The 13,208-nt window shown below is 38.1% G+C and overlaps 1 protein-coding gene across 1 annotated transcript in view; it reads left to right on the top strand.

Moving 5' to 3' along the window:
* adam19a (ADAM metallopeptidase domain 19a) overlaps positions 1-13,208 on the top strand; it is a 314,399-nt gene that overhangs the window by 161,885 nt on the left and 139,306 nt on the right. The window contains exon 4 of the mRNA XM_039822508.1: positions 716-797. Within this exon, the coding sequence (XP_039678442.1) occupies positions 716-797 (82 nt within the window). The remainder of the gene's footprint in view (positions 1-715; positions 798-13,208) is intronic.

The following is a 13,208-nucleotide window of genomic DNA, read 5'->3' as shown; positions in this document are numbered from 1 at the left end:
GCAGCAGTGCCCGGTATCTTCCGGACGGAATAGTAACGCGGATTTAAGTGCCACTTAAATGTCTGCACTGCTCTCTGTTGCTCCGAAACAGACGTTAGAGGCAACAGAAACATCGCTGCATGTCACGCTAGTAAACACTAACATTAAAACTTGGTTAAAATGCTGATGGCTAAACGGTATAAAAGTGTGACTGTATTTCACTGTAGAGGATTTCAACACCAGGACGTACAACAATCTGCAGTTATTGTAAAATACCATTTTCTCATCTGTTTTTGTCGTTTAAAAGCAATTTACTGGTGAAAGAAGTAATTATTGTTAAGGTCCCATGGCATGAAAATTTCACTTTATGAGGTTTTTTAACATCAATACTGTATGCGTTCCCCCAGCCTGCCTATGGTCCCCCAGTGGCTAGAAATGGCGATAGGTGTAAACCGAGCCCTGGGTATCCTGCTCTGCCTTTGAGAAAATGAAAGCTCAGATGGGCTGATCTGGAATCTTGCTCCTTATTACCTCATAAGCAAGATTCCACATCCAAAGCAAGATGCTCCAAATGGATAAAGACAGGGTTCCTGACTGTAAAAGCAGTGTGGCCTCAGACTGTATTTTTCTATGTTCTGTCCTATTTCTACCTGCTACTTCTAAGACCTACATTACACTGAGACCATTAAGTTATGTCTTTTCTAATCATCTTCCCTCTTCTCTTTTTCTTTCCCAGTGAGCTTTTAGGCCCAGACTTTACAGAGACCTACTACACAGATGATGGACAGCCAGTGACTGTGCCCACTGACAATTACACTGTAAGTATGAATCAATGGGTTTAAGTAAGTCTGTAAGAGGATGTTTTTTCTCCCCCTCTTTTATGTTGTTTACTAGCACATCATCCCATTATCGCTTTCTTTGTCACAAGGACATTTGTGGACTTCAGTCATTTCTTAACCCTAACCAGTGTCCTAATTCTTAACAGCCTTAACTATACCATAACCAAAACCTAATTCTAATATTAACGCCAGTTTTCATGATCTACTCCTAAACTAGACCCTTAAAGGACTATTTCATGTTTACTGTACGCAACTACCAACTCTTTTACAAAGCATAACAATGTTTTATGTTTGAAGTTAGGGCTGTATCATATGAAACTAGAAGACCTAAAAAATCCATTGGTACCAACTATGTCATGCTAGCTGTTTTGGAAGGGAGTAAAAAAACGTTCCAAAAATAGGTTACATTTTGGTGAGGGAAAAACTGGCATGACCATTTTAAAAGGGGTCCCTTGACCTCTCACCTCAGTATATCTGAATGAAATGTAACTCATAACTCACTGACAGTAGAGTCTGTAGAGCTGCACTTTATTGTGTTGACTATTGTAGTCTGTTCCCTCAGAGCCCTACGACATCGTCGACGACGTCACACGTGACCTCTGATTAATATTTATATAATTTCATAACGGTTTAATGTATCTGCTTACCGCCTTTTCCTGCTAAAAGCTAAGGAGTTAGCCATCACGGGAGTGTCTTTGTTGTCTTTGTAGCCTTTCCAGAAGGTTTTCTATCCAGCCTGGAACTTGTGCCTCTTTTCGGAGTTGTTCAGCAATAAATCCAAACGCTTACATCCAAGATTTAGCCACTCAATGTCCATAATTTATCACGTTTTCGGTCATTTCTGCCCGTAGCTCCGTGCTTCCATCTACTATAAATCTCCCATGATGCTTTGCGAGAGTGTGTTGACGTTTTTCAACCAATGGGAAGGCAGGTCTGTCAAACAAAGACTATGTAGTGGAAAAGAGAGTTCACTCCAGGAAATCCGAGCGAGAACAAAGAGTAAAGGAAAAAAGAGAGATAACTACGGTCTATTACCGTTCTACAGAAAAGAATGGCGTCACTGTTTAGATATTTGGGATACATTTGGGCCTTTTTTTGAAGAAATGTAAATAGTTTGTCATTTATATGAGTTATAATGTTCATTATGTTTATTTTTTTTTAACGGTTTTGAATGCTTGTGTAGCATTGCTGTGTGTGTGTGATATCAATAAATTTGACATTATTATTTTGATTATTGGCAAAAGCATCTGGACTTTTTTTGAAAAAAATTATATATTTTGTCAACTGTATAAGTTATAATGTTTATTTCTTCACAGTTTGACACCAAGGACATATGGGAACTGATTTAGACAGGAGATTGTCTTAGCTTTTATTGCTCTGTGTGTGATATCAATAAATATCTGTGAGATTAATTTTCCGTTTTATTTATTTATTTGTCTTTAAGGTCATACAACCTTTTTTTACATTCAAGTGACCTCACTACAGCACAAATATTCTAATAGCCCAGTTTTTCCTGTAAAAAATGATTTACATTGATTGACTATAGACAACAGGGTTGATGTTTTACAAGCTTTTTTAGAAAATAAAACCTGACGGACAAGGAATTGTAAAAATGGCCTCAGGGTTCTCTTAATGTAACTGCTTTGGGGTCAATTTGTAATGTAAATAGTGATACCTTTAACAATGCACCAGGTTAGAGGGAACCTTGTACAATTGTTCAAGCAAAATTGATTTTGCTAACTGAAAAATGTGTTTATGTAAATTAACGTGGAATGGACTTTATATTTAAATTAGCAACCTAAACTTAAAATGTACTTATTGAATTTGAAGAGTTTAATTTTAGATTTGTAGAGTTCATTAAGAGTTGACTTATGTCATGTTATGTATGTAATTTTAACAAATTTCTATTGAAAATTAAAATTTGTAAAAATCTATCAATCTTTATGAAATTAACAATTAGGAATATTCAATTCATTTTCATTGTAAATGGTCAATGAACTGGATTTATATAGGGCTTTTCTACCTTACCGGACATAACGCTTTATAATTTGTTTCTTATTCACCCATTCACACACACTAAAACACCAATGGCGACGGAGCTGCCAGGCTAGGTGCTGGCCTGCCAATTGGGAGCAAAAGAGTGAGGTTAAAAAATAGTGTCAGCAATACAATTACATTTACATTACAGGGATTAAATAAAAGAGTACAGTGAGGAAAAGCAGTACTGCTTAGTAACAGACATAGATATGTAAGTGGGGAAAAGGACCAAACATTTTTCAAAATCTAACTAAAAATCTTTACTTTAGGATCCCAACTTCAGTTTGGCTCCCATGTTCCTCTCCATTATTCCACGTGTTCCTGCATGTAATGTAGGGATGTATTTTCATATATCAATGAAAGGTACAGCACCAGGACAGCTTGGCTTTGACCTTTAGTAAAATATGTTGTGTCATACAAAACACCTAGTATTAATAGATCAATGTGTGTTGTCACTACAGAAATGAAAAGCCAAGCTGCTGAGGTTTCTTTATAATTCAAAGGAGTAGGAATATGTTTCACTTTGTTGAAGTCATTTTCACACCTGTAGTTCGGTTCATCTGTTTCGAAAAAAGCATACATTGTTGTCTTTAAGTTGTGGTCAGTTTGTGTGTGTGTGTGTGTGTGTGTGTGTGTGTGTGTGTGTGTGTGTGTGTGTGTATATATATATATATATTACAGATAATGCCCTTTTCTTAGGACTTTTTAGGAAATGTAGGACATCACTAACTAAAGTACAACTAGATAAAACAGATTTAAGGAACGAGAGATCACAAAGCAAGAAAAGTCCAGCAAAAGAACATAGATAACTGCTTTGAACACTGCAGATTGAAATCCCACACTGTAAAACAATGGATTTTTTCTTTAATCATATTTCTTATAACCACATGGGAGATGTTGTAGTGGCACAAGGCTGTTGCCATAAGCAATGCATAAATTCTGAAGCCCTTTATTAACGCTGTCGGCCATGTGTCAGACGGCCTGTGTTTGAAAATTTAGGGAGCAGGGTCACGTTTTAAGTAGAAAATAGAAGTTATTTGAATGACTACTGCTAGAGCCCCAAAACAGCATCATGCTGGTGGCTTTCAACTCTAAAACATGCATAGCTTTAATATGAAGACATGTAAAACAACAGGCACACAAATGTTTGTATTTGTAAATGCATGCAAAACTGTTGTTTATGTGTATGTGCAATAGTATAAACATCATTTCACACATTTTAAAAGACACTGATAAATGTAATGTATCTATAAAAAACACGTTTACACATTTGTACATGTATACAGACTCACACATATGCAAAAAAATGGTTTTATGCCACAGACATACACAATACATCATCACACACTAACAGTGCACATGTGAATGTGTATGTGGAAATGATCAATATAATAGGTTGGACTGGGTACAAGTAGCATTGTAACATCAGTGTATATCAAACATCCAGCTATCTAATATATTTAATATAAAAAACTTTAGTCTCAAAATTGTTACAAAATATTAGCAGACGTGTTCCCACTGCCGGCGAAGCGAATATTCACATGAATGATTGATGATGGCGGGATCATATTTGGATCATTTGTGTTTAATCGCGTTACTCGTGTTACCCACCTGTGTGGAGCTGTGGCACCAACGTTTCTTTCCGTCATCAGTATGGCCAAAATAACAACTATTGCTGCTTTGTACCTGTTGTGGAAGTGCAAGATACGTCGGAAAATCAAACGGTTTCATGTCTGATATATTGATATCTTCTAGTGGAGCAATAAGCATGTTAATTTTCTATAATTAATAATTAATGTTTACTGCCTTCTCCAGGAAGTAAACATTACTATGCTGAAAATAACATCATGATGATCATTCAGAATTTTGCTGGGTCTGTCCACAAGACGACAAGCAAACAACGTTTAAAAGGCATTTATTCTTAATGGAGTTCAAGACTATGATAGATGACGCTACTACAGTGGTATAAACCCAAAATCAACCGATTTTGCTATGATTTAATTGCAATAAACCAATATAAAGTATACCGAAATAACATCATGATGCCAATTTGTAAAAAGTTAATTCATGCATTATCAGGTCTGTCTGCAAGACGACAAGCAAACAACTTTTAAAAATGCTTGTTTTCAGAATATAGTTTAGATCGATCAGGGCAATGCTAACATTGGAGCTGCTCCATCAACACAACAACATACATATAATTTCAGAATTTACCAGGTAATCCATCTTCTATTCTTCTTTTTCCCAAAGAAAGCTCCTTTTTCATCCAGTCTCTGTTCAAATAATGAGGTACTATAGAGCCACAGACAGCTACAGTAATGTATTCCTCCATTTCTGCTTCAACAACGGTTTCTAGTATACAACGTTATCTTCAAATTACATGTAAAGCCTCGTTTTTAAAAACATTTTGAAACCGGTAAAGATTGTAGTAACCTAACTAACTAGCAACTTTGCTAACTTTATTGTAACCTTAAGTTCAGTCCGCTCAGCAGGTCCCTCTTTGTTTGGAATAACGTTACAAGAGGTTTCCAGACCAGCAAGACACAAAGGTAACATTAGTAACACCGGCTTCTAACCACGTACAACAACCTTTTCTTACATGTAGAGCCTCGTTTTTTGAACTGTACTAACATAACGTTAGCACAGGGTTTCCAGACCAACAAAACATGAAGGGAAGTTCAAGTAGTGACGCGGCTCCTCCAACTTCACAATTATTTTATACTAAGTAAATTAAACAAGGTTATTGTTGTTGTGTGTATGTACCCATAAAAATGTGCTTGGATTACTTCGATACATTTTGTAAAGGAAAACATTTACAATGTCTTGTGTTTTGAACAAATGCACATTAATTCAAAACATGATATATTCATGTAAGGACACAAATTTAAACTTTGATTGTTAATATCATAGATTTAATTACATAAAGTCTACATCCACTCAGATTATTTTTTTCAGTGTGTACACTAAGTGCACCTCTTTCATTGTGTCAAATGTTAATAAACATTGTTCATTAAAAATTTAAAAATATCTGATGAAAATATCTGTAATCTGTTGCTCAACACTAAAAAGTCTGTTTCTGTTAGGGAAGATTTTCTGAGATGTTCTCATTTTTGGTGGAAATCTGTATTTTAAAAAGTACAATAATAATATGACTAGAACAAGACCATATACAAAAGACACTATAATGCTTGTACAAACTCAAAACATGCATGCAAAAAAATGGTTTTATGCCACATACATACACAATACATCATCTTACACTAACAGTGCACATGTTAGTGTGTAGCTGCTCCCCCCGCAACCCGACACCAGATAAGCAGACAAAGATGGATGGACTATAATGCTTACATTGTGAAACTCAATGTCCAAATCCACTTCAGACTCAAATGCTTTGACACAAGGGTCTAAGGCCTGGTGTTAAGTTACTATTTAAGGCTATTATACTAGACAATACAGAGTGCCCATCATCCTGTAGTCAAAGAAGGCAAAGGCCATACATTTTGATAGAAAACAATAAAATGTTTGCTGCTTGCCTTAAAGGACCTTAGTTTCCTCAGAAATAAAAGAGATTCAAATTTTGAGATTCAAAATTGCAGGATAAAAACATCCTTTTGGTGATTGCCTCTTTGGTCTTCCATCAACAGTATTTAGCAAAATCCCAGTCCTCTTCATTCTTTGTCCATTGAAGTCACTTGATTTCAATCTTTAAAGACTCCAGTTATCAGAATCTTTCCAGACGTTTCACATTTCAAGCGTTTTTGATGATCGGAGGTGGTTAAGCACCCTGATTGGCCCTTTGATCAACATCATAGGAACCAAATCATCTATTTGTCATCAGTAGATGTTTGGTTGCAGTGCTTCTTTAAACAAATAAAAGTTGATTCAAATGAATGGTTAGTTTTAGAGCTTTTTAGGTTATGCAAGCAGTTACCCACTGTTCACCACGTTCACTTGCTGTGTGGCTAGTTCAAGTAGTCCCTGCTAAGTAAAAAAAATCTCTCTCTCCACTTTGAGAATGAGTACCTGGAACAGTGACAATCCTCAATGTTGTGTCACAACATTGACAATTGTAACTACTACTGCAGTGCAGTCAAAAATAAATAAATACATTCAATCACAAGCAATTTCAGAGAGAGTTACAACATGGTCAAACAAAGTGAACTAAAATGGTTAAAATAACGTGCTGCAAACATGTTTGATGTTCCAACTTTGGTCACACAGCTTGAACTGCAGATGTGACATTGGTTTTCTGCACAGTAGGCCCTCACAGATGGCAGGTTGTTCCCCACGCAGTTGAAACAAGGCCTAGTGGGCCTATTTCTTGGACTGCATTCACATCACATCCTGTACCTGTAACCAGACTAATTAATTGCTTAGGGGTGGCAGGGAGAGTTCTCACTGACCCTTGTTTTGTTGGTGCTAACAGAGCACTCACAGCTGCTGCTGCTGCTGCTGCTGCTGCTGCTGCTCAAATGAAAGAGATCATTTCACTCTCTGATGAGCTGATAGAGACTTTTGAATTGTCAAAAATTGAGATGCAGGCATCATTTAAACCTTATGGTGATAAATCCTGTTTCAACATTAACAGCAGGTCTTAACGCCAAGAGACAGAGTTGCTGTTTGAAATCATTAAAGATGTGATACATTCGTAATTTAAAGGTTGAAAGTGTTAGTTTTTGTGTGTTTCTTTGTCTCTATTTTTCTTTCCTTTTGTACAAGTTACAAAACTGTAGTGAGCGGAGCAAGTCAGGTATTCTGGCAGCTTGTGGTAGCTTCTGGTATTAAAAAGTCTCTCGTCTCCTCAGCCTTTATTTTTCCCAGGAAAGTGAACAGAACTGAAAAAGTTCCACATTCACTGCTGGCCTACCATTCACAATTCATTAGGGTGTAAAACGTCTTTCGTGCTTCTTGCGGTCAGCCGTGCACCAACATTTTATTTTTTTTATAATTTTTTTATTGTCTTTATATTAAACACACAGAACAAACACAATTTAACAAGAACAACAACCACCCCCCACCCTCTGTGGTCTCGAGGAAAGAAAAACAAACAAAAAACAGAAATCACACCAGAAAATATGCCAACCACTGTTTTATACAAAGCGAGTGGGGGGGGGGAGCCAGCGCTGAGCTATCATTTATTTGATCTAGCTAGCCAAATGTTCTTCTGTCTCCCAAGTAGGTGTAATTTAGAGTCATCATTAAGTAACAAAACAATCGGGTCAGTAGGAATTCAACATCCTATCACATCAGATATTATTGTTGTTTTATTCCAAAACTCATGCACCTGTTCACACTCCCAGACCATGTCCAGTTTGTTCAGGTTGGCAGAACGTGCAATAGGAAGTAGGAATGGCTTTAGAGACATATCTCTTCTGAGGAGTCCAATATGTCCTATGGCATATGTTGAAGTGGATCTGCTAGTCATTTGGGTTCTTGGAACTGTGGGAAATGTTGTCCCAAACTGTCTCCCAAATAATTACGTTCCGCTCCTAGCTCAACTCTTGCTCCTATTTCTTTAGTATTGGGAGTTCTCCTACGGATACTTGCATCAGTTTAGTATAAATCCCGGACACTAATCCTCTCACCGGAGAATCAACAAGCCATTTAATGATTGGGTGCATCTCAAGACTGTTCCCCCATGGTACTCCATTACATTTTAGGGCTGATCTTAAGTGAAGATAAAGGAAGAAGGATGTCCTAGGGATCTCAAAGCTAGCTCTCAGGTCTTCAAAACTTAACATACCTTCATCATCTAATAGCTGGTCTAGAGTATAAATACCTCTGTCACTCCACTGGTTATAAACAAAAGGTTTGTTACCAGACATTAGGTGTAAATTGGGGTGTTCAAATGCCACTTAATGTAGTGTAGTTGCTCCTCGACCTGTTTAAAGTTATTCAATGTGTTGGTGATAATAGGGCCATAGCTAGCATACACTTTTTTGGACACACACCTGTAAAGGCAAGGTCTTGCAGTCTTAGACTTCCAGTGAGGTTTTGCTCTATTTCTCTCCATAGGGCTGTAGATGAGGGGTCCATCCACACTCTAAGGGCCGTAGCTGAAAGGCTCTGTGATACACTTTAAGGTTGGGGAGGGCCAGGCCTCCCGTGTTTGTGGTACGTTGCAGGGTAGAGTATTTTAGCCTAGGTTGTTTATTATTCCAAATATACTGCCGAATTAAGGTATCAAGTTTCTTCCAGAAATTTATCGGTGGGGGTAAGTGGATCATTGTACTTAAGAAATTCACACGAGGAACTATGTTAATTTTAACAGCAGCAATCCTTGACTGTAGTGATGCCGGCAGCGCAGACCAATTGGCCAGATCCCTTTGAATACTACTAAATATAGTTTTATAGTTGTCCTGGACAACTCACTGTAGGGATGCGTGTATGGTGATGCCCAAATATGTAATTTTGCTTTGGTTTGGTAATGTAACACTACTGGCTGAAGCCACATGTTATTCCATAAAAGAAGATTCGATTTATTGCAGTTAATTTTATAGCCGGAGATTGAGCCAAATTCGTTGAAGATCTTAAGAATTTTTGGAATAGAGTCCTCAAGATCAGAAATGTACAACAAAATATCGTCCGCAAATAATGATATTGAGCTGCTATTGGATTTAATCTGGACATTACATATTTTATTTTGCCTTATTGCTTGGGCTAATGGTTCAAGAGAGATTGCAAACAGCATGGGGGAGAGCAGGCGTCCCTGTTGCGAGCCCAGCTCGATGGGAAATGGCTGAGAGTGCAAGCCATTGGTTGAGACTATGGCTGTGGGATTCGCATACTGTATAAAGTACGTACCATGTCAATGAATTTAGCTCCCAAACCAAGCATCTCCATTACTTGCCACAAGTAGTTCCACTCTAGGCAGTCAAAGCCTTTTCCGCGTCCACTGATAAAACTACTGCCGTTGTTGGAAGGTTTTTGACTTCTTCTATTACATGAAATAATCTGCATATATTGTCTGCAGCATGACGCTTCGGTATAAAACCGGATTGGTTGGGGTGGACTAGCTTCTCGATAAAGCGCTCTAAGCAGAGAGCTAGGACTTTGGAATAAAGCTTAACATCAGTCCAGATGTGGCTGATGGACCTGTAATTTGAACAATCTGTAGGATCTTTGCCCTTCTTTGGCATAACAGAGATCAGTGCAGTGTTGGTTTGTTGGTGAAAAGTACCCTTCTTTATGGCTAAAGTTAAAGCTTGTAAAATGGTAGGTCCTAATATGTCAAAATACTGTAGAAGAAGCTCTGATGGAATTCCATCCAACCCTAGTGTTTTCCCTTTTTTAACTGTTTTTAATGCAGATTTAAGTTCCTCTAACGTTATAGGTCTACCCAGTTCTTCTGCCTCCTCTGTGTCAAGAAGAAGCAGATTTAGCTCTTTTAGGAACTCCTGGCACTGTGTCAGATCTGAGTTGCAGGAGGACTCATGCAACTTTGAGTAAAAGGATTGAAAAGTGGCGCTGATATCCTTAGGATTTGTTGAGATATCTCGGTCTGTGCAGTTGCTGTTGATAGTAGTTCTGGATTTTGCTAGCAATTTGCTTGGTTTAAAGCCGTTAAAATAGTAATTTTGCCTCACTCTGTGCATTATGAACTCAGCTATGTGTAGCTTTAGAAAAACAAGTCTTAAGAGATTGCTCTAACGATTTACAGCGTTCTTCCAACTCCGCAATCTTTGCCTCTCTTGTCCTCTCTTTTCCTCTTCAAGTTGAGCGTGAAGGAGGAAATCCCTAATAAACCCTTTAGTTGCTTGCCATGTATATGCGGGATCAGGAACTGAGTCGGTATTAATTGATATAAATTCAGCTAGTTTGGTTCTAAATTCTGCATCAAAAGCTGTGTTCTGGAGAAGGGAATTATTAAATTGCCATCTCCTAGATCTTTCTCCTAACATATCACAACAGAATGTGGTTATCAGCGTATTGTGGTCAGACAGAATTGCTGGTTCTATTGCTATCATGTGGAACATTGCCTTAAGTTCACTGGAGCACAAAATACAATCAATGCAGAGTGGGTGAGGTGACATGTGGAAAAGAAGGTGTAGTCCTTGCTAGTAGGATTGTGCATCCTCCATATATCTGTAAGATGGTGGGATTCCACAACTGCTTTGAACACGTCTGATATATGTTTCTGGGCTTTGGTGTGATTGACCCTGATCTATCCTGATTTAAATCTAGCACTGCATTCATGTCTCCCCCCATAATTAGTGAATATTTGTTGAGAGAGAGAGCAATTCATTGGTTAGGTGCGGGAAAAAGTTTTCATCATATGTAGACGGTGCATATACCAAAACAAAGGCTATTTTCCTACTCCTTATCGTGGTACATATATAAGATATTTTGCCTGATAAGTGTGCATTTCCGCAACAGCAACACAATGAAGCCCTTGGTTTTGGTGTCGTCACTAGATGAGGCAGCAACCTTAAAGTATTTATTTTGTAGACGATTTACATCTCTTTTACGTAAATGTGACTCTTGTATGAGCGCCACATCTATGTTCTTCCTTCTTAAATAGTCCAGGAATTTAGCTCATTTGATCTGCCCGTTTAGCCCCCTGATGTTAACTGAAAGGATTGAAAGCTCAGCCATATTCAGAATGTACACGCATACATGTCTCAAGTACCCTACCGTAATTTGCTGGAAAAAAATTTAGTAAAAGGTGAACTGTTAGCTCTGAGCAAGGTGTGACAAAAACATAAAAAATAAAATAAATCCCCTAACCCTCTGAGACCGCAGACCCCCTCCCCTATTTGTCAGATGCGTGACCTCATCAAACGCAGTTTGCGCAAAACTCGAGCTCAAAACTACACCTCCTGTCTTAAGTCACAGGTCAATTGAAACAGGTGAATTCTTATGTTAAACATTAACAATATTATAAACACCTTTGAACAATTTCTGGACTAAGTTATGTGAAAAACAGACACAACACATACGTGGTTTCGCAGACTACCTACCTTGCAATGATTGGCTACAGAACAGAAGAAGTCTGTTCTTAGAGCCACTCTGACCACTGCTCTGACCGCCACTCTGACAGCAATCTGTATGAACAACCAGATGGTTTGTACATGCATCAGGACTGGTAAATCTTTTTTTATTTTATGGGTTTCACGCTCAAGTGTGACAAAAGGGCTTAGTAGCGCATCCTAACAGTTTTCAAAGTAAAAGCCCCTGTTAAGGTTCCGCGCCGCCCCGATTGGGCCGACCGCAAGAAGCATGAAACCTGTTACAGTACACAAAAATCTGGTTTACAGTCACAGTTCGGAATGTTTTAGTACAGCAGGGAACTAAAGCACAAAAGGTAACTTCTGTCACTTATTTTGAAAAATGTAGGCCTAAAGGTTAAATGGTTTGCATATGGTCAGTAAGAAAATAAATTAAACAAAAAGACAAGTGGAATATAGCTATATATATAGCACTGCTCTAGTAAATAGGACAGACCTTGGATACGACTTGCCATGCTTAACAACGAGAGATATTTATGGTCTGCTCAGCAATCAGTAAATATAATGTGACAGTATGTTTAACAACAAGACTGTCGGCTGGAAGTAGTGGCCTAAACAGTAGTCGTGTTTTGATCAACGTATTTTTATGCGCATTTTGAAGTATTGCATTAGCAAATGTTGACGGAAACGGCACAATTAAAAAATAAAATAAAAACGTCCTCAAATTCGCAAAAAGGTTTTTACGCTCGCTCAAGGTGGTTTTTGCCTTTTTCGAAAAAGAGTTAATGCGCAAAATGGGAGATGTAAACAGCTTTGCCGAATAAGTTGTGACGTAGCGAACATGTAACTCACATGACTATAATAGTGATGGATGGGGGAAGGATCGGGAAATGGGTCCCATCCAGTGCAGCACTTGTGGCAAAAGGTCCGTAGTGGAGTTGCGGTGCGCAATTGCCTGCCGAAATTACGCTTTGCATAGTCTAGTTTATTTGCTCTAAACGAGTTGACGCTTCGTTTCCTTTTTGCAACATTTTAAAATTTGCTTAAAATTCACTTGACAATTAGATGGAAATATGGCTAGTGATCGAGATGTGAGATAACACCATTCGCTGGGAAACAAAGTCAGTTCAGAGGGGCAGTGCAATTTACTTCTTGCAGCTTGTGTGTTAGCGCCATCCTGTGGTCTTCAGAGGACGAGTATTTACCCAGACCATAGTATAAATTCTGTTAACATGTTGATGTTGCTGATGAAGGCAGTGTGGAAACATTGTCTTTCTAAGTCTGCATTCAATGCCACTTGAACAGCTTTCAATTCACACACGGTCCATCACACACCCGAGCAGCCTGCATTCTTATTATTAACGTTCTTCAAATTCAGCTTCTTTTGTTTCAAGCAATTTCAAAT

Source organism: Perca fluviatilis, chromosome 14 (genome assembly GCF_010015445.1).
Source record: "Perca fluviatilis chromosome 14, GENO_Pfluv_1.0, whole genome shotgun sequence".
NCBI lineage: Eukaryota > Metazoa > Chordata > Actinopteri > Perciformes > Percidae > Perca > Perca fluviatilis.
The sequence above is the reverse complement of the archived record's forward strand: the minus strand, read 5'-3'. Positions and strand labels throughout refer to the sequence as shown.